Source organism: Meleagris gallopavo, chromosome 11 (assembly GCF_905368555.1).
Source record: "Meleagris gallopavo chromosome 11, MGAL_WU_HG_1.1, whole genome shotgun sequence".
Taxonomy (NCBI): domain Eukaryota; kingdom Metazoa; phylum Chordata; class Aves; order Galliformes; family Phasianidae; genus Meleagris; species Meleagris gallopavo.
The window spans coordinates 4,687,289-4,709,812 of NC_139414.1; the positions used below are offsets into that span (position 1 = coordinate 4,687,289).

The 22,524-nt window shown below is 42.6% G+C and overlaps 2 protein-coding genes across 19 annotated transcripts in view; one reads left to right on the forward strand and one right to left on the reverse strand.

The window, feature by feature from the left end:
- LOC104912587 (uncharacterized) overlaps positions 1-22,524 on the reverse strand; it is an 82,090-nt gene that overhangs the window by 35,511 nt on the left and 24,055 nt on the right. For 8 of the 18 annotated variants that reach the window (XR_014885608.1, XR_014885606.1, XR_014885597.1 and 5 more), the window contains one exon: positions 7,873-17,535. The exons of 3 other annotated variants lie outside the window; for them this stretch is intronic. The gene's annotated coding sequence lies outside the window, so the exon portion shown is untranslated. Of the gene's footprint in view, positions 1-7,872; positions 17,536-18,059; positions 18,883-22,524 lie in introns of those variants that run through there. 7 more of the 18 variants (XR_014885604.1, XR_014885601.1, XR_014885598.1 and 4 more) reach the window with 7 other exon arrangements.
- Positions 17,122-21,729, forward strand: GPR55 (G protein-coupled receptor 55). The gene is made up of 2 exons (XM_010716470.4): positions 17,122-17,253; positions 19,020-21,729. Exon 2 carries the CDS (start codon positions 19,027-19,029, stop codon positions 19,945-19,947), a length of 921 nt encoding a protein of 306 aa, XP_010714772.1. The 5' UTR covers positions 17,122-17,253; positions 19,020-19,026; the 3' UTR covers positions 19,948-21,729.

Genomic DNA, 22,524 nt, shown 5'->3' on the forward strand with positions numbered 1-22,524 from the left:
ACTCAGAAAGTGGTAACACACTGGCATAGGTTGCCCAAAGAAGCTGTGCCCCAGCCCTGGAGGCTTTGGTTGGAAGGGGCCCTGGGCAGCCTGATCTGGTGGAGGGCAACCAGCCCAGGGCAGGTGGAAATGAGTGGGCAGTAAGGTCCCTTCCAACCCAAATCATTCTATGATTGTATGAGGGCAGCCAGCTCACACTCCACACAAGCACTGAATGGATAGGTTACCAAAACCAAATCACCTGACAGCACATGCAGAGCTGCTGCAGCACACCAGAGATGGCTGCACAAGCTGGTACACAGGCACACCATGGGATAACATCCAAAATAACCTCCAGCTTTCAAGCTGTCACTCACTAAGATCTGGTGATGTCTCACACCAATTTTCCTGCCTGGGGCTTTCCATTGTTGTCACACTTTAACTGAACCCTGCTGCCAAGCACAGTTGGGGCAGCTGACTGAAAAATGAGAGTTCAACTGAATGTCAGGTGTAGGGGGAAAGTGTGAAAGCTCTCATCAAGAGACTATGACACTATTCAGAGATGCCTTCATCGAAGACAGAAAGAGGGCACTGCTGAGGAAGTGAAAATCAGGGTGGCTCACAGTTGTTAGCCCGACTCAGAAGCATTCCTGTGTGCCTCAGTTTCTGAATGAGGGCTCAGAACCATCACTTAGTCACTGCGATGGGAGCAGCTGTCCCACATGGGCAGCTCACACACCAGCCAGGATAGCATCTGACACCATGTGCTCCTTGTCCTCCGTGAAGGCACTAACAGGCTGCAGCATCTGCAGCCCCATCTGCCTGAAATACAGTGCTCTGTCAGCAGCTTTACCAGCTTCAAAGCTCTCGTGTCATTTTTCTCTGGCAATTTTTTCTGCCAGTGTAGCCCTCCTGGCCCTCAGTTTTCAAGCCAGATAGAAGTTTGTTTTAGGTTAGGTTGAAGTTTGGCACAGATATTTCAAGCAAGACTGTTATCAGCTCAAAGAACTTTGTAGGTCTTTTGGCCTTGTGGGTATCACAGCTCAAAGGTGCTTGTTAGCACATAAAAGTGGGATCCACCACATCTACACCAGAAGTCACGTTGCACCAGGCAGGAATGGAAGGACTGGTGGGCCTTTCTCTGGGACCCCTCAGAGAGGCCTCACTTCATGTCTCCAGCACAGAGATGTGTTTCGTACAGGCAGGACATCAGTATGCACACCCATGTGGATTGCACTGCTCCTCCACATTGCCAAAGCCATTTCACGGCCTGCCTAAGTTTATACTGCTGTCTGTACCAAGGATTTGACCATTTCTTCTGAGAACAGTCCTGGGTGGTGTAAGGAAAGGAACTACACAATCTCTTCTAGCTTCAAAGCAAAAGCAGCAGCAGACAGCTGCTCAGCAGCCAGCACAGGCAGGGCAGTACCAGCAGGAGCTGCTAAGGGGCAGCAGTGATCTTGGGGCAGGAAAAAAGAGATTCCTCTTCAATCTGCACTATTACAGTAAATCAGATATTTCACTGCTGCTCCGGTCAAGAATATAAACACAGCTGATGTTCAACGCTCTTCTACTTCTCTCAGTGGCAACTGTGTAATTACAGAAGAATTAAGACCTTAATTTTAACCACTTCAGGGCTTCTCCTTTTCAGGTTCTGGCCAATGACCATATGAGATCTGAGTGGCACTACCCATGACCTCAGGGGCCTCGTTCCCACCCCCAGCAGCAGGCAAACCCTGTGGTGCAGCCAGGAGGAGAGCACCTGCTGGCACATCTGTAACTCCTCTGGTGGGTGGATGGTGGATGTACTCCCTTTAGGAAGAGCAGATGACACTTTTGGTTGGCAGAGCAGCACAGGGTGACCCAGGATCGGTAAACCCAAGGCTGATTTTTCTCCAGCGATGTATTTCAACACTTCCCTCTTCCTCATAGACACACAACTCCCTGCTATCTCACTCTAGCTTCCCTTGAAACATTTCCCTATTCAGCTGTTACTTTGTTTTTTTTTTTTTTTTTTTTTTTTTTTTTTTTGGCAAAACTGACGGAAAGAGGAGTTGCTGCTCTGCTTTCAAACAGGGCTGTGTGAAATAAAGATGCTAAATAACATTTGTCACTTTTGTGCTTAGCCAAGTTCCTTCCATTTTCAGCTCCCACATCATACATCACCCAGTAATACAGAGGGAGAAACCACAACAGCTTCTTCTCATGCACTTGAAACTGTGTTGGGGAGTTGATAGGAAGCAAAATAAACAAACAAAAACACAAGCACAACAAATGCAAGAAAAAAGAATTCTGCAAACAGTACGCTACTCCTATCTGTCTTTAGCACCGCCTCTCACATTCTTTTTCTTTCCTTTTCAGAGAACTATCCCTAATCTAAAACCAAGATGTGGTGGTCACCTTATGTTTATTAAGAAAAGGAACACCAAAGTCAGATATTCCCATAAGACTGGCTGCTGTGAACCTATACCCCCACTACTTGGAGGTGTGAGCACACTGACAAACTGAATAATCACAGCAGATTTATGTCAGGACAGATGTTAAAACCACAGCATTGGCCATCTTCTTTTAAGCTGTGATCTTGTGAAGTGTTGAGCTGTGCAAGCCTGTTCCTTTCCACAGCACCTCTCACTGACAGCCACCAGCTGCCCTGCAGTTACTGTGGATTGTGGAATAAAGGGCAAGCAGCAGGGCTGACAGATATACTTCGGGAGGAATGCGTGCAAGTGAAAACCACACACTTTTTCTTATCAGAAAGATGAATTCACAAGTAAGAGCAGCAACTGCTAGAGCTTGTCCTCAGGCCTGTATTTACCCTCTTGCTGTTGAACATGTTTATAACCTGCGCTGACACAGGCAGCAGGGAGCCTTGGTGTCATGAAAATCCAGCACTTGTCTCTAAAAGCAGCATTTCTGGAGGAACCTCACCCACCTTTCCAATGTCAGCAAAGGCCAGCAACCTCCATCAGACACTAACACAAGGCCAGCGTGGTTTCATAGGACTGCTAATCACCTTTTGCTTATGCAGGCACCAGGGCAGAGCAACGGTTATTCCACATCTGCTCCTCCAACATGCCCATATTCAACAACAAGTACAGCAGGAGAAGTCCCAACTTCCAGTGATCAGGTCATCCTCTCTGCCTTGGTTTAGTGCTGAGTTCCACAGTCAACATGGCACCAATGGCCAACATGGCCAATCTTCCAGCTCCCTTATCTGCCCCTTTGCTTCTCCACCTTGGGCCAGAGCAGCCTATGTCTGACCAGCAAAGCTCAGGCTATTAAATTATTTCACTCAATAAACAACCAGTTCAAGACCAACAAATGTGAGATGTTAGTTACTTCAGCAACATCAGCAGACCACAAAACTGTCTCACAAAAATAAGAAGGAAAAAAAAAAAGGAAAACAAAAATACTTCAAGGTTCATTTTAAAATGTTAGCCAAAGAAAAACTCCCCATGAATCATCCTCTACCATTTGTATTAATACTGATTTGAGAGAAAATGTTGTGAATGCAACTCTCAATCTCCAATGAAAAGTAAATAGCATGTTAGTGAAGACAGAAAACTGCCTTCTTCTGCTTTCTTCCCTAAACTGGTGACAAAACGTAGCAGCGGCACACAAAGGATGTAAGGGGAACAGAAAGCAAGTAAACATCTGGGAGAAGCTGCGGTCTGGAGGAGGGGAAGGACAAAAACTTTTATGTAAGTTCAGTTCCTGATGCATAAGGTTTGCAAAAGTAGAGAAATTAGGAGTCCCCCATGACTAATAATTCTGAACAGAAGGCGCTGTTAGCTAGCAGATGCCTTATTTCATATAAACTGCTTTATTTTCCTGAACTCCTGATTCAGAGATGTTCTGCATGGACCAGAAGATCCAGTCAATGTTCTCCAGTTGGGATTTCCAGGCTTAGGGCAGTATTTGCTTTGCTTTTGTTGGGTTTGGTGGGGTTTTTTCGGTAGGTTAGTTGAATGGTTTGGTTTGCAACGCAGCAATTTGTCTCTAAGTTACCTTTACCAGTATTTGAAAGAGCTATGTTCCTACACTTCCCACCGATTGGGTCTTTTAAGAACATCTGCTTCAGTCACTGGAAGGCAGAGGTTTTCCCTTTGGCTCAGACGTAAGTGTCATTCCTTATTAGTGATTTCAGGCTGGTGGGATATGTGACTCCAGCACGTCCTCTGCTGGCCCAGTCCGAGCTGCAATGCCACCTACACAAACACGGGTGTAACGAGCAGCGCCTGAGCCCAAGAAAGGACACATGCAGGGCCTTGGCACCAAACTGCAAAGCCGAAAAGGCCACCCTTGCTGTGACGGACTGTAAGCCTACAGAAGCCTTCCCAGGTTACTGGGGTCTGTGCTTTAGGTCTCACTTTGCATATAACAGCCCATCAGGAGCTATTTTTGCCTTCAGTGAGCAAACAGAATCACTTTTTATGCACATAGAATTATCTTCTAGAACTAAAAATCCAAACAGATTATCGACTTCTATTTTTCAGAGCACAGTCAGTACTCATGTCCCCATATGTGCCAGAGTAAGAGAGACCAACTGCAGCCAACTCTCACCAGGTACATCCTGCTGAGCTGCAGGCTGCTCTGAATGGGAAACACCTGCACCCACATACACCTGTCAAAAGCTAGGGAGAGCTATGAAACCCAAAAGGGCCAAGTTAGTTATGGAGCTGTGTAGAAGGTAACAAACCGCTAGAGGGAAGCCTGACCTCTGTCAGTAGCAAAGTCTGGCACGCCTCTTGACATCCATCCTGACAAAGCTCTCAAAACTATTGTTGTATATATCAGAAGAGTACGTGTGCATGTGAATGTTGTGAATCTGTGTTAACAGGTAACAGTCCGTAATACATCTTCACATAGTTGTTCCATGATTATCAGTTGTAATTTTAATTTCTCTCTATCTGTAGTCACAAAAAGTTGTCTTTTGACTACACGCTATCTCATGAGCTGCAGCCAGCATCTATCAGAATGAATGACTTTAATCAAACACCTTCTCCACTATCCTGATCTGATGAACCTCCTACAACAAGCACAGAAAAGAGGACAAAAATCTCTTTTTGCACTCCATCACGATAGTGAAGAAATGCATTAAGAATTGGAGAGAGCCAAGAAGAATGCAGAACATTGAAGGTGAGCAGTCCTGTTTCATTGTGATTTTCCTAGCTCTGGTTGTATCATGTTTATTGTAACTACTGCTTTATACACCAGGGTCTGGAGAAGAGCTAAACAAGCTCTGCTGAAGGAACTCCCTCACTTGTACAACACTGTCTAAATATTCATCCTACAGATTTGGGCATATTAAAATGAAGGAAAAAAGTGTCATTAGTTGATAGGCAGAGGTAAGAGGTGACCACATCATCTTCCTTGTGGCTACTTACTAGATTATGATCCACAAAAGAGTGACTTGGTCAACAATCAGCAGCAAGCCTCAGATCTGCATCTGTCTGCTGCAGCTGCATGATATTTCCACCCTCATCTTTTACAGCACCAGTACTTTTGGCAATAGAATAATATACATTCAGATCTTTAAACATTAGTCAAATGATGTCAAATGATTTATCCTTCTAGGAGAAAAAGCTTCATGCAGATATTACCTTTTGTTTTTAACCAGGCAGAATTAGCAGTGCAAGTTAGAACTAATACCCCTTAAACAACTCTTTAAGACCTAACACAAAAATAAGATCCATGCTCCTGTACCTCAGTCTCCTGAAAGTAGCCCAGAAAGGTCTTCTTCAGTAGCACACACTCTTGTCTACAAATGAAACGTGGCAAAGATGCATTTGAAGAAAAATAGCATTAATTCCTCATCACATCCTTCTTCTTTCCTTCTCCCTCCCCTTTTCTGTATCCGTCTATTTTTTGGCTGCTTTTTATAAAGTGTAATGGTGTGTATGGGGAGGGTGACTGCTGACTTCCAGTCAGCTGTAGCCAAGGCTGAGATGAGGAAGCAAATCCGTTCAAAATTAGGCACAGCATAATGAAATCCAATGATACGTCATTGGTTAAAGGGTTACTGACAACTTGCAGAAAATAAAGAGGACTCATATTGGAATTAATGTCACTGGGATTACACTGTCTGGTACTCAAGGAGCCCAATCAGCTAGGGTCTTCTTTGCACCCTCAGTACTAACACACATGCAGCTGTCACATTATCCAGGGCAATACCTTTAATTCAACACAGTCTTTTGCATGTGAAAACACAAACTTGCAGAAAAGGTAAGAAAAGGCCATCTAAAGATGGGCGACCTGAAGCATTTCCCATGTAACAACAAGCAGAAATGTGTCTAACTTTCCTTTAATAACACCTCAAAGCTCTGGTGCTCAGCTATCTTCAGCTACAAGAGCTTCTTTTAGTTTCTGAGCAGAGCATTTCCAGCTGCAGTATAAAGCCATTATTTCTTTTCCTATCTGCAGTGGGGATATAGCAAACTACCTACTTCCTTCGTCTTAATAGCTACTATGAATGTGTTTGAAGATCTATTTATGCTCTCCACACTTCAGCATTTGTGCTCTGTGCTCAGCCACTTCTGCATTCCAGAAGTAACTCACTGTATTTGTTCCTATTTTACTCTCTTGAATCAGGCTGTTCTGTATTTTTCTCTCTGTATTTTTTTTTAGGAGAGGCACACATGTCTGAACCCTGCTCCTCAGAACCTTAAACAATTGCTTATTCTATAACTATATTGATTTTTTTTTCCTATATAACCTTCCATTTCATATCTAGTCATGCTCCATCTCCAACCTTCTCTAAGACTTAGATCCTGCATGTAAAACTATGCATACAACTTTATGATCCATTGCATTCTTCCTTTCCCAAACCATTCATCCAGCTTGCCACTATCATCTGAAATACCTAGGAGGCTGCAAACAGAGAAAGTAGTTTAGTTTTCGTAACATGTTACAACATAAAGCAATATCATTATAAAGCCAATATGTTCATTCATTCATAAACTACATCCATTTGTTCTGCAGCATTATGAATTATTCTAGCTCCTATGAGTACAAAGATTACATAAAAATCTGAAAATTCAACTGCTTTTTCACACAGTTGTTACATTTGCTCTTTTGTGCACCGATTTTCTGACTGTCAGTCATCAAAGATGAATGAGAGGCAGAAGGGTAGAGCCCCTTCCTTCAGGCTGCAGAAGGTTGGCATTCCCACCCACTGCTGTGGGAGATCAGGTAGAGGTGACAGATGCTGCATGGTGAGCTGTGCAAACACAGGAATACAACTGCTGCCTTCAGAATGTCAAAGCTGTGAGGCAGTGTGTTGTGGTGTTAAATTAACTTCAGTTCAAGGCTTTTTTTTTTTTTTTCTTTTTTTTTGTTAAACAAAGTGGAATGGTAAGATTTGCAGAGGTACAGTGTAATGTTAGTACCATGCACTACGGGGCACCCCAGATGGCTCTCATTTCACCAGGAAAACTCTGCTAAGGCTGAAGTGATGAGCAAGCTGAGATTTTATGTTTCACTAGTGACTGATTAACAAGCCCAACATGCCAAAACTAAGGCAGAATTGGAGGAGTATCTGCTCAGCTGCCACTGTGTATCTTGGTGCTTCAGAACAATCCCAATTGTAGGTTTAGACTCACTGAAACGGTTTGCAAAGGAACTTCTTCCTCTGGCCTAGAAAATTTAAGTCCAGCATCACAGGAGCAACACTGGAGAAAGGATTTCCAGCTGTCTGACTTGCTTTGACTACACTGATGGCTGATGAGCACAGGTCCATCAAGGGCCACTCTAAGAATCCGAAGTCCCTTTTTGCTAAGACCAAAATATGTCACTCATGGTGTGTTTATACAAATAACCCTTGTGGTCAGTGAGGAGTACAAAACACAAGACTTTGAGGCAAGAATACAATTAAATTCCTACCTGATGGCCTACCTTAATGAGTTTCTCATCCACCTTGGATCAATCGCTCCACAAATATCTTGGCCTTAGCAACCACCCTGAGGGAGATCAACCTGTGAAGGTACTTCTGTTCCGTAAGATTTTTGTCGTTGTTGTTGCTTTACTCTTTGTTCAGAAAACGCCTCTTCGGTTGCGTGGCAGTTTCAGCCACTCCACTACAGTTTGGCAATTTGAGAGGTTCTTCTCATTTGTTTGGAGTTTTGTACTTTCCTGCAGATTGCCTTCTTGACCCCCTTCATATTATAAGGCTTTTCTATACAGGCTGTTTATAAGCATGCACCTGTGATAAAGGGAATAGACCTCTTCAACATTACAAATAAACCTCTAGCACTTGGTTTGCAGCAGAAAGCTGGAAGGTTGTCATTGTAATTGGCATCATTATATGCACACAAAGTGCAATTTTACTTCCGAAGCCATTTGTTCACTCTAACTTGAGTGTAAACACACTTGCCAGTGGCAGGCAGCCAGAACAAAATGTGATATACATATATATATCTATACTGAGAGAGAGGGAGAATCACAAAAACAAAAACCCACCTTGATGCCTCTTGTCCACTTCCTCAAGATGGCACTGTCGGGTTGTATTTCCCCCACCTACAGAGGCAGTCACTCCAACCTATCTCAAGTAAAGGCAGGAACCACTCCTTGTAAACGTTTTCTTAAACTTTCTTTTTATCTTTTTTTTTTTTTTTTTTTTTTTTTTTTTTTTTGTCATGTCTGACTAGCTCCTCTTGGGTACTTTCTATTTCTCAGCAGCACCCATGGCATCTCCACATTAAACATCTCAGTGATTAAATCTGGGTCTTTGATGCTCTGGGATTTCTCAGGATACATTATGGCAGCAGCAAGGCTGACGTTCTCATTCTCATACCCAGAGATCTAAGTGCCAAGATGAGGGGACACAGACTGGGTGGTGAACACTGAACAGTGCGCTTTGGTTGTGACAAGAGTAATTTGTGCAGAAACTCCGAGAAAAACACCAAGCTAAGCCAACATGTGAGCTACAGGCATACTAATTACCATCATCCAGCTGAGACAACACCAGTATGAAAAATGAGCCTCAGCTCATGCCTCACAAACCCCTGTCCCTTGGGCAGCACCGCTCATTTTAATTCTGTGTGGTGTCAGAGCTGGTCTCATTCCTCTGCAGTCCTTTGAGACATGTTCAACCAAACATTAAAGCACAATAGAAAACACATTGGTCTGAAAACAGTAAAAATATAGCGGCAACTTAGCATTGCACCAGCTACAGTGGGAAAATCCCAGAGTGCAAAGACAACAGACATTAATGAAACATATTGAATAATTGATTTTATTCTCTTTTTCCTACAGAATCCGAGAATAACAGTTAGCTAAGATCCACTTAGTTTTAAGAGAAAATGATTTACCTCTTATTTTATATCTGCTTCTTTCACAGGCAGTTTTGCTCATCAACCTAGCAGCAAATGAGACAGGAGATGTTCTCTGTGGACAGCAACAGGCTCTGGCTTCTTTCTCTTGGAGCTGAGGAATTTAATGTGCCCACAGAGCACTGCCAATGCAGGATGGGAACAATGGGCTTTGATGCTTCCATCTGGCTACATGCATGGCCTTGAAAACTTGGGTTTGGGTTTTGAGACAATAGAGATTGTGGCTTCCCTTTCAGGCTTGCTCTATGTCAGCAGTTTCAGACTTTCTGTAACAGTGACCAAATTGCCTTACACAGGGAACAACAAAGAGATGATTATAGCACGGAAAAGTGTTTTAAACTGCAATGGAAGCAGCATATTCTGCAAAGATCCAAAAACATCTCAATGAAGACAGTTTGAGTGATGCTTTTCACAGTATACTAATTTCTATTCAACCCAGTGCTCCTTAGATGGAATCAGCCAACAAGCTCCTTTCAGTGGCATTGGCTCAGAAGGAAAGAGATAAACACCCATTTTCCAGCTACAATGTGTTTTAGACTTCCATAGCATACAGGTGCAAGGCAGATGAAAGTTCTGCTAATAAATAGTCTTGCATTAAATTAGTAACAGCTTTCTTGGCTTACTGTCAGAAGAACTTCAATCAGGAGACCACAAAGAGTAAGGCTATTTTTAATGTTCATGTTTTTAAACTCCCGAGAGGGATCTCAATCTGCTGTATGATCACTACTTAGGGATCCCTATCAGATCTATTAGTCACAAACTAGGTTTGATTTCTCATGCTCTCATACATCCTTCTCACTCTCAACAAGGGAGTTGGAGCTGGCAAGCAGTGTGGAAGGCACAGATACACACACAGCAGTGCTGAGATAACATTAATTAGTCGTTGCTTCGGGCCACGGCTTTCATGATGTCCCACTGTTCTACAACATTGAGCAATTCTAGTGGTCAGTGCTTTCAAAAAAGTGAGAACACTACCTTGTCAAGGGCTAAAATGGAGCACTTGTCCACCTAGCCCATCCAGACTTGAGGTGCGCTCAGAGAAAGAAGAGGGAAATCCCAGCCACCTTCAAGTAGCAATGCACCTGTCCCTTCCCATCAAATACTGCAAACCTGGCATCACAAGTTAAATCCTGTTAACCACAAGAATAACCATGAACTGCAGCTTGCTGGTAATAAACATTAACACATTTCTAGGGTGGTGAAGAGCAAAAATTCACAAGTGGACCCCTTGCAAAGAAGTTCAGAGATGTACAGTGTCAGACTTCACTCTATCTGCAATAATCTAGGCCACAACACAGATGTGGGAAATGTTGCTTTTAGGCAAACCTGTGATTTTCTTTCAACTCCAGCCCATTGCAGTTATAGGCTTGGTTGTGTAAGGTTTTCTGTCCAGAAAAATCAGTCCCTACACTGAGGAAAGATGGATAAGGAAATGTTACAGAAAACTGGGGAAAAAAAGTGCAGTTTCTATACAAGTCAGCACTTTTTCAATTCAAACCATTCAACAGAACTACATCTTTCAGGAAGTCATAGCACTGGGTATGCATAAACCCTGCAGACAAGGCACTCCACACGAAGTACAGGAATGACTGTGCAAGGCAGGCGTGGGTAGCATGGCTGCTGCCACTTTTCTTCACTGCCACCCCTCTGCGCGAGTCTGTAGTGAAGGTTGTTGACTTCCAGTAGTCAACAGTGGTCAGGTATAACTGAAATGCAAAGAAAATAGTATTTGTCGTCCTGTTATTCATTTTCAAATGCAATGCAAAGGTTGAGAAGAAAACAGTTTTCTAGGGCTCTAAAGAAGGAAGAATATTCTATATGCCATTTATTAGAGTATTATGGTCTATGATTGAGACTGTGACCATAACATCACTGTCTGATCTGATCTCTCCTGCTGTGAGGAAAAGGAATAATGTCTAAGAACCACATACTGTCTGGCAGGAGAAGTATCCTGCAACATGTCATTGTAACCCAAGGAGCCTGAGAGCTCAGAGACCTGCCAAGGAGCTGTGTGGTCAACTTGCTCAGATCCCAGAGTGCCTCATATCCACACTGCTGCAAACCATTATTTCTTTTTACCAGATGGATGTGAAATTTGCCATTGCTTCCTTTGAAACCTCAGGTTTTTGTACACCACTTCCCCCAGCAGTGCCACTGTTTGGTAAGCATATCTTCATAAAACAGAAGTTATTATCTACTTCACAAGATCAACACAGTAACCTCACATTTTTCCCTTCCCAGGGGGCTTCTCAAAATATATGCTCTGTACAAATCCCATGGAAACACGTGTAAAAATTATGTGCATTTCAGTAGGCTGCATCTGCCCTGGGCTTCACCAAAGCCAATAGAGTAACCACAAACCTTCTCAGCTGGCACAGGAGGGGTGTGCTGGAAAATCTCACTGGAGCAGACTGCAAAGCACAGTTGTGCAGCTAGCTCTGTGTATATTCTTCACTTGGGAAGCCCCGTGTCTATTCTTACAGTTTCACTAGGGCTGAGCTCACAGCTTGTCTGGTTATGAATAGCCAAGAGATGTAGCCTTTTGGTACATCCACGACCAGAAGTGCTTTGGCAAGGTGCAAGCTGTTCTGTCTCTCAGATGTGGATTGTGGCCCTCTGAAGCTATGAGGAAGATGCCACACTGTATGCTTGGTGTCCTGTTGGTGAGCTTCCGGATCAGATACAGCTTGAGGATTTGTGCCTCAGAAATATTACTGCTGTAGTTCTATACTCATAAATTGCCAGCTCCAAGAGCTACTGTATTTGTTGCCATCAAAGGTCTCTATGTCTCAGAGGCTAAATTTGGCTGTTCCCCATCACTGGCTCTTTGAATAGTTCTCCTTTCCATGAATGCAATTGATGAGACTTAGAAAACGGCCTACTAAAAAGAGGCCAATTTTGTGGTAGCAAGCCATGGTAACCTGCTCAGAACAAGACAACTTATTATCTTAACTCAATCTGTCCATCCAGCATTTGAAACCATTATGATACACAAAAAGATGCCAGTCCCAGCACACCATTGAAGATTACTTTGAGATGGGCTTAGACGCAGGTCTGGGCTGATGAACCTTCCACTTCTTCATCGCATACAGAATTTCTTCCCAAGGATGAACACAGTTTTTCACTCACCTTTCAGCTCTTCACTGGGCAAGGTCTTTTCCTGACTCTTTTTGTTCTGGATGACTAGATCTATGTTCTACAGTTATCTGGGAGAGCAAGCCACACACGCCTCCAGAGTGGCACAAAAATCTGTCAGACCTCATCGTTCAAATCTGATTCATTTGCATTTGAGCATCCTAATTCTAGATCTGAAACCAAGCTCATTCCATTCTTGCCATTAAATACAAACAAGCACATATTTTAGACATTTGTGAAAGCTGAACTGCAAATTTGCTTTGATATATTTTCCACTAAAAAAAGAACACCAGCATTCGTTTGCTGTAATGCAAATGAATGTGGTTTCGCAATGTATGGATGTGTTTCCTCTGAAACAAGCTTTGAGTCCTTGAAAATGACAAGTGCTACCTGGTTTAGCAACAGCAGCACTTGCACATAAAGGACAAAACATGGAGAAAAATCACCAGTCGATAAACCCAGAGAATCACAGAATTGCAGGAGCTGGAAGGGACGTCAGGAGATCACTGAACGCAACCCCGCTGCTAAAGCAAGTTCCCTACAGCAGGTTGCACAGGAAAGTGTCCAGGCAGGTCCGGAGTACCTCCAGAGAAGCAGATCCCACCAGTACCCTGGGCGGCCTATTCCAAGGCTGTATCATCCTCAAAGAAGTTTTCTTCCTTGTGTTTGTATGGAGCTTCCTGTGTTCCAGTTTGTGGCCATTGCCCCTTGCTGGGCACAACTGCAAAGAACCCGGCCCTGTCCACTTGACTCCCACCCATTACAAACATATAAACATTGATAAAATCCCCCCTCTGTTTTCTCCAGGCCGAACAGCCTCTCAGCCTTATCTATGCCATAAGTTTTGTAAGTTGCTTGCTTGTATATATCGTTCTAGTTACTCAGACTATTATTTAGGTTATTCCTTTCCCACTGACCACTATTTGTTTTCTAGCAGCAGTGCAATAATAGCAAAAGGATAAGGTTGATGAAACCGTTGTCTCTAGGCAGGGCTAGTAATAGGCATTTACCACATTTCTGTGGTTAATTTAAAAAAAAAAAAAAAAAAAAGAGAAGCAAAAAACTGAAGCAAACAATAACATCCTATCTCCTTCCCATCAAAAACCTTAGAGTTATATGTATCTGCCTGCATCTCTGGAATTGAGCATTTAATGAGCAGGACAGCAGGATGATAAAGGCACTGGGAACACCAGACTCACAGAAATATGCCCTGCTGAGCACGATCACATATAGCACTTGTTGGGAAAAATTAAATAAGCAGCCACCAAAGAGAAGGGGAAACAAGCTCTAATTTCTCAGCTGATAATCTATCTGCAGGTATGGCAGTGAGTCATTCACAGCTTGCCCAGATTAGACATGCTCTAGATTTAAGCTGTACTAGTTGTAAATGAAGAGCTAGCCTGCAAAAGCACAACTTATCTGTGTACCAATAAATTATGTGCTTACATACAGGCGATGCACCCACACATATCACAAGCAAACTGCCAACTTAGCAACCATGCGGTTGGTGTGCAGAAATGCTGATTTTTTAGTTCTGCTTCGCCAAGCAACACCAAGGGGGAAATTTGCAGAGCCATGAGCAATGAATCCACTCCTGGGAGCAAAGGTAGCACTGGGTATAAAAGTACATTTTTAATTATAGAATCATAGAATGGCCTGGGTTGAAAAGGATCACAGTGATCATCTACTTTCAACCCCCTGCTATGTGCAGGGTTGCCAACCACCAAACCAGGCTGCCTGGCCTCCAGGGATGGGGCACCCACAACCTCCTTGAGCAAAATGTTTAGTTAATGTTTAGTTGCACTCTTAGATCTCTTTTCCGAACTTCAGATTCATTATGGTCTGTTGCTGTGACCCATAGCTAGCCCACGGCTCAGAGAAGACAGAAGTTGGAAAGCCCTTGGAAACTCTCAGTTCTATAACGTTTCCCAAACGTTATGAATCGTACTAGCTTTATTTCCTCAGCTATGCAATCCTGTTACAAACTCTACTCAGGCTTTGCTTGGGTTCTCTATTTTCCTTTATTTTTTCTTCCAATCTCATTTGCAGATGAGACAGGTAGAAAAAAGGGTTCAGAAACCGCTTTTTTTTTATTCTCCAAGTCCTGCAGCCGTAGTACTGGCGCTTCTTTTTCTGTGGTAAGAACAGAACTTCTCTATAAAGATTAAATTACCTCCAAAAACAGGTGGCAATGTGAAAAATGTCACTTAGAGCTATTTACAGCTACTTTTTTTTTTTTTTTTTTTCCTAAGTTTGCTGCCTCAGTGGAGTATTGCAGTGTGTAAGGTAAATGAGCAGCCAGCAGTTACCACAACACACAGCAGTGGTTCCTGGCACCAGCAGGTGAGTTTCACACTCCAACCAGAGGAGGTCCAGAGGCAGACTGCTTCTACTCATACACGTGAGGTGAAGTGCCAAAATTCACACATACATAGATATGTACTTATATATTTTATACATATGACACTGTATTTAAGGTTTTTTCTTCTTACAGTTCTGTTGTGTGAGGGTACAGTTATTATTTAAGAGAACATCACTATGTCATTGATCAGCAATTACGTTTTTTCTCTCCTGTGTATTATGTCACTTGGTGCAAACATGACTACCTGACAGCACTCCCTCCAGCCCACAGCCAACTAGGGACTGAGACCAACAGCTTTGAGTCCTCCTCAGCATTACACCCTTGTCTGTTAGCTCCTGAAGATGGCGATGGATTGATACTCTCATTTTTCTGCTGTTTCACTCTTTGTACGCACAATAACCTTTCCAAATGCTGTGCATTAAACGACAGCTCCCAAAGCAGAGGAAGACCTTCACACTCCGTTATGAAAGTGCTAATGATGAAAAATCTCTGAAAGCTTTGTGTGTCTTGGGAGTTCGAGGGACAGCACATTTTGAGAGTGTGTCCTAGCTTCTGTGAGACTCCACCTAATCCACCAGGCTAGAGCTCCCTACACCTCGCTCCTCCTGCCAATAAGCATTTGTTTGCTGCCTTCCAGCCACGAACCAAACACCTGAACTGGCTTTAAATAGTTTAACAGCTGCATACACATAAGTAGCTGAATCTTTCAGAAGCATCTGAGTGCAGAACCGCTGATTTCCAGCATGCAAATTGGACAGAACTGGGGGGAAAAGCCCTCTTTCTATGACTGTCTCTCCTACAACTTTCTACTTGTCCATCTCCCCTCCAGCACCACAAACAATCTGCAGTTTGGGGGGTAGCCACCACATACCTGTAACACCAAGTGAAGGCCAGCCCAAAGCCAGGCCTGGCTCCAGGGACAAACTGCTCTCCCCACGCCAACTACTTGCTGGAAACAACGGACGATTCAAGCCTTTACACTCTCTCACCTTCACTCATCTATATAAAGAAACACAAAACACAGAGCTGCGCCCTTTGAAATAGGGAAAAAAAAAAAAGAGTGAGAAGGAAAGAAGGATGTGGTTATTTAGTAAGAGTACTGGCAGAACATGGTCTTTAAGCGAATGCTCTCGTGTTCTGTAGAACAACCTGGACTGAAGCAATCCTGATGAACTTCTTGCTAAGATTCAGGTAAAAGAATTTATCTTTTAATTGATTTTGTTTGTTTGTTTTTTGTTTGTTTATTTTCAGCAATTAAACACTAGCATTGAGTGCAGAGAATTATTTTTAGGCTTGTCTGATAATTATTTCTTATAAGGATAAAAAATTAATGAAATATGTATTGTAGTTTGTCTTAGAGAATGAAAATTTTTAGCTTCAGAGATAAGGATAGATATATTCGATTGCAATCAAAATGTTTAGTATAAAGTGGTAAGAGATTATCCAGCTACAGATAAAATATACAGCAGATGTGGACTTTCAACTTTTTATTGCACTAAGCCATCTTCCTGTTATCTTGAGTATGCATGAGAAAATTACATATCTAACACAAATAATGATCTAGAAAATAAATACAATCAAAGACTGCTTCATAGCAGTAACATTACATGGTTTGTAATTATCAAAGGGTAATTATGGTAAGTGCTGTAAAAGTCCCTGCTGAAGCAGTAAGCTGAATTTCCCTCATTCCTCTTTTATATTACAGCTAGATCGAGAATGATTGGTTTGCTTTATTCTTCCATCTGATTAACATGTCCTTATTAAAGCTACATCTACACTTAGAGTAAGTCATAGATTTAATGATGAAGACTTTCCTATGAATGAAGCTTTCATGGATTACTATGCCCTTACTTCATCATCCCCAACCTGTGCTATACATACAGACTTGTGGGAATCCCAGCTAGAGTCAGATGAGCTCAAATCTGAGCTACAAAATGAAAACCATTCATGCACTCTATTGTATTGCAAAAAAAAAAAAAAAAAAAAAAAGAGGAAAGCTAGTATTATAAAACCTTGGTGCTCCTAAGTCATTACATTTGCTGCTAGCTTAACCACCAGCTTCTGCTCATTGGTAAACTATTAATACTTGCATAGTGCATAGGAAGTGGAGAATCCTCACTCAGTAGGAAGAATTAAGAACAAGCGGAGCAGTGACAGCACTGGGTCTGCTCCAGCTCATGCAGTCTGCCTTGAGAGGCACTAAGTCCAGGCTCTGACATTACCCTTTGATTTTCAGAAGCTGAAGTAATCCTGGGGCTGCAGGCAATTTCTTCAGGACGCAATTAGAGGGCAGGGAAAATTCTCTTCAGAAGAGAAAACACGCTGCCTGTCTCTTAAGAAGGTGGAAGAGGAGTTGGGAAATGGTAAATCACTAAGCCTGGCTTCAGTATTTGGACTGAAGTCACCCGCTGGAGAATCTGTTGTGAGCACCCAGACAACATCTCAGCAGTAAGTATCAACCCACACAGGTTTGTCTGAGAATCATTGAAATGGAAGTAATTTGACTTTCTTTTGTCACAGTCAGCCAACCCTGACTGGGTGTGGGGGGAGCAGGCTTTGGGCACTGTCTCTAAAGAAATTCTCATAACCAAATGAAGGAAATATTATCTGTTTGAAACTTACACATAATGAGTGATCAACTCACTGAGGTACTCCTCGATCTGTCAGACGGGAAAGATATATTCAGTTCCGTATCTTTCGGCTTCAGTATTTTTGTTAATCGTTTGGACTCTGTGATAAAGATGAAGCTTATTAGATGACTGAGCTTATTTGTCAATGGAAATGAGTCTTTGGGTAACTTTGGGCAAATGCTGCTCCATGCAGACAGTTTGCAAACAATTCCCGTGGGTTGCTCGAGATGTGACATTTGAATGTGAGATAGGCTATGGGATCAAAAGCTTCAGGCTTTTAAGAATCAGGCACTGCAGGTGAACACCTGAAACCATGGCTTTAAAGGCTGGCTAACACCTTCCTGAAACTATTTTCAGGAGAAATGCTGTCTGTAATTTTGTGATGATGAATTCTGAAGAAAAAGCACTTGGGGATACAGAAATGTGCTAACAGTTAGAATCAAAGCTCATACTTCTATGGGACGCCACAAGCAATTTTCTGATATTTATCTAGTGCTAGACTAAAGCTGTTGTTGCTCCCCCAAAATGTTTTGTGCCATCTGATCTCTCCCCAGCTAAATGTGTGCTCCTGGGCACAAGACATACATGCTCACACAACAACACAACACCCCCATCTCCTCTTACCTGTCCTGGCCCAGGTAACAGCCACTTCTGCCCATGACTCCCTGGCATGTCTGGCACTGGTGCATCTCCAGCTCTAGTGGCACTCTCTCACTTACCATGCACCACAATCACATGACTTCATAAGCAGCTGCCTCACCTTGCTAGCTCAAAGAGACTGACTCAATCTCAGTCTGACTAACAAACCAAAGTTTTCTTTTTGTTCTCATTTCCGACAGATAAATCCACTGATAACACTCAGACTTCCTTTTGCATTTCCTAAATTCAGAGGAAAGTTGCTCAGTCGTCTGGAGATGCCAGCCAGATCTTGCCCCATGGCCAATAGCACCTCCCTGCAGGTTGCATCCATACCAGCAATGGGGTGGCCAGATGAACCTGCTAAGGACTGGGCTGGGTGACTGTGCATCTCCCTGTTGACCTTCATTCAGCTTGTCTGCAGGCCTTACCAGCTTTCGTGTAAACATTTCCTCACCTACTTACCAGCTCTTGCTCAAATCTCAAGTATATCTAGTGGTATTTAATTATTTCTAGTGCAGTTCAATCACAGTTTCTAGTGCAACTGTCTTTGACCTTCAGCCTTTGCTTTATCTGGAAAAGCAGATACTTCATCAAAGAAGTTAATGATCCGGCATGATCTGCCAAGGCTTCATTTAGGTTATCGTGTTTTCAGTTTTTCTTTTATTTAAAATCTGAGGGAAGATTTGGCCTAAAACTTCTACTTTTGCCTAAATCGTGTTTACTTTCATTTCCTTTAACAGATAGGCTAGACTGATCCTTTTCCAGATATACCAATAGCATAGTCTGTACTTTTCAGGCTGGAACTTCAGATACCAGTGCTGAAGGCTAAATACCAGCTAGAAAATGCAATTATCTAGTTCACACCTAAATAAAAGATGTATCAAGATATATAGAGGAGTTCCCTGGGAGCCTTACATACTCTAACCAGTTTTCTCTGTGCTTTAGGGGAGAGATGACCAACATCAGTGGAGAATGCAACTTTACAAGCATCGACAGATTAGCAGAAACCCTCCGGTTTGGGATCTCCATCCCCACCTTCATTCTTGGCTTGGTTCTCAACACCCTGGCCCTCTCAGTATTCTGCTGTTTTTGGAAGAAACAAACCAAAACCTCAGTCTATATGATCAATCTGGCACTTGCAGATGTTCTGCTGCTTCTCTCCCTCCCACTTAAGCTGCACTACTCTATTGCAGAAGCACCTGGACTCCTGTGTGCCTTTATACAGTCACTGTACTTTGTCAATACCTATGGCAGTATCTTCATCATTGTTTGCATTACTGTTGATAGATACATCTGCTTAAAGCATCCATTTGAAGGTCGAGCTAACCAATCCCCCAGGTGGGCAATCTTGATTTGCTGTTTTATCTGGGCAGTAGCTTGGCTTTGTAGCAGCCCGATATATGTGTTTCAAAAGAAAGATTCTTTAAAATGTTTTCACAACATGTCAGATGAGGCCTGGAGTGTCCCTCTCATCGTTTCTGTGGAGATCTTTGGATTTCTGATTCCACTCTCAGTGATGGTTTTCTGCTCTGCACAAAACATCTGGATTCTTCTGAATCACAAAAACAGAGCCAAAGAGAAAGTAGAAGATTCCTTACGAGTCATTATCATCAACCTTGTTGTCTTTTTGGTATGTTTCACACCTGTGCATCTTGCCATCTGCCTACAGTGCCTGGTAAGACAGCACGTGATAGTGGACTGCCGCCTGAAACAAACCATCAGCCTCTTCATCCAGGTGTCAATGATACTAGCCAACCTCAACTGCTGCCTGGATGCCATCTTCTATTACTTTGCTGCCAAAGAATTCCGTGAAAAAACACACCTGAAAAAAATTATTCAACGATGCCCTGTCTTTAAGCCTTGTGCCACATGACAGGACCTTTTGCAGTAGAAGAATGCCTCTTCCTTGGCTGCCGCTCGCCCTGCAGGTGGAACACTGACAGCATTATTCCCAGCATGGCAGTAAGGCCAGCTTGGCCGTTGCAGGAAGGGCAGAGGAGGGAGAAGGACAATATTTTCCTCACGGATGTGAACATTTGTCTTCTTTTTTAGAGATCAAAGGGGAAGAATATGGGGAAAAAAGAACCAGCATTATGAAAATATCAGTGATGCAAAAGAAGCATTAGCCTTGATGCTATTTCAGCTATTAAAGCTGAAAGGCTTATCAGAGGAAAACTACCAAGGTCACTGGACTGCCAATTAAAATCAGTCTTTGCCATCGCCACAGCGGTTTTCCTCTCACCGATGTGATCAGAAACTTGTTGCTTTGGGCCAGTCAAACCCAGAAATAACTTCAACACGTTCTTGCTAACTTAGAAGGTTACTGAGAGATACAAGAAAGTATCTGGCCAAAAGTCTGGCTCTGCTCTTTCCTTCTGGAAACCCTGCAGAAGGTCTCTGTTGAAGCTCATTTGCTCCAAAATCTTGGCTGGCCCTCTCATAAGCATTATAAACCATCATACACCAGCCAAGGCTGTTCCACAGAGGACTGGGCTGCCCAGTACATGACAACATCTCTTTATACAACACCCTATCTTGGGTAACAGCAACAAACAACAAACCTTTCTGATAATTGTCGCTCAGGAACCAGCATGGTTTTATTCTGCAACTTTAAAACAGCTTTTGCACATTAAAAACAAAATAACCCCTTCAAATACTGCATTTAGTGAAAGGCTGTACATACAGAAGCGTCAGTCTAAGATATAACAAGACAGATGTATGAAGGTTTTCTGCCTGTCTTCTCATTCTTTCTTGAGGAAGAAGAACATATGTAAGCAAGTACAACATCACAAGCATGAAATACAGTTTGGGAGCACTTGTCTGATACACTCCAGGCTCCCAGATGAAACACTGGATCAGCTCTGTCAAATTCATTCCTCAGAGGAGTCCTCCTAGCCTGGACTTTCCATTTCACAAAATGTGAAATGTGAACGTGCCTTAATCACTCCATGCCAGCTCTTCTGGTATGTCTCTGCCCCTGGGCCGTTTGTACGTTCGGCCCTGAGTTGAAACTAAAGACTTCCTTATTGCAATGTAAGCCTTCTATTTCTTGTACCATTATATTGTTATGGTTTATGCTCTTACCCAGAAGCACCTTCACATCAAGAAATCTATTTCTGTGCCTTTAAAAAACAGCCATAAAATTGCTTTAAATTGGTGGGAACCAGGTCTTTGTTCTGGGGCAGATACTCCTTTTATTCAAAATGGGAAAAGAAATTGGCTTCTGTTTGAAGGAAAGAAAAAAAAGATACAGGGCTCGTTTCAAAAATAGAATTTTCAGTCAATTGATTTCTAAATAAATGACTGATAGCACAAGTGGGCACCTGTACACATCTCATACTGGACCTAATGTAAGAGTGCTTTACAGTTCATTAATACTAGATATTGCAACAGCTGAGTCATGAGAGGAGCTCAGAGACAAACAGAGGTTTTTATCATCACCTTTGCCATTATCTGCTGTTATGCTGAAAGAGAAGTTTTACAAAACAGGAGGTCTGCAAAACATTATTTGCTACTGCCTCGATCATTCAGAAACCTGCATCCTTTTCAGTATGAGATAGCCTTTCTTTCTTGTACTTTTTGCATTACTTTACATATGAAATGTGTGCTTTGGAAAGAACATGTTCTAGAAAATAAACTGTATGTGTGAAATGTATGATTTGAAAGTACATTTTAATTCCCCAGTCTGACAGCAGCGTACGATCCTTATCTCTCTATTTCATCCCAGAATCCCAGAATCGCAGAAACACCAAGGTTGGAAAAGATCTACAAGATCATCCAGTCCAACCATCCACCTATCACCAATAGTTCTCACTAAACTATATGCCTCAACACAAAATCCAAGCGTTCCCAATTCACGTTCTCCTTAAATCAACTCCAAGACTTAGCTGGAGATTTTGCTTCCCAGAAAGTACTTCATGTTTACAGCTATGGTATCAAAGAACAACCGAATTACCAGAAATAAGCAGGGAAAAAAGTAAAAACAGGAAAGATGATCACACTCGGAAGTTTAGATAATAAATTTCTGAGGAACATCTCTCCATAAATCATTGACAGTACCCTTCCAGGGGGAAACTACCCTCTTCTCCACAAGAGAGCAATGCAGCACTGGAAGGGATTGCCCAGAGAAGCTGTGTGATAACCACTCATGAATGTTTCCAACATGTAGTCAGATATATAACAGAATTGATCTGATCTTGTGTTGGAGGAATACCTGCTGTGAGAAGGCAGCTGGTCACAGAGGGCCCTTCCCACTGCCCTGTGATTTCAGCAAATGCAAAGCTGTTTATATTTCTCCTGTACAAGACAAAAAGCTGCTTCAGTGTTGCTGATATTATGGCACTGACTGCCAATAGCTCTATTTCAAGCACAGCACAAGACTGAGGAATTGCAATAGCTTCCTAAAAACCACCAGGTAGCAATTTGTGACACATGGCACAAAGTCATGATA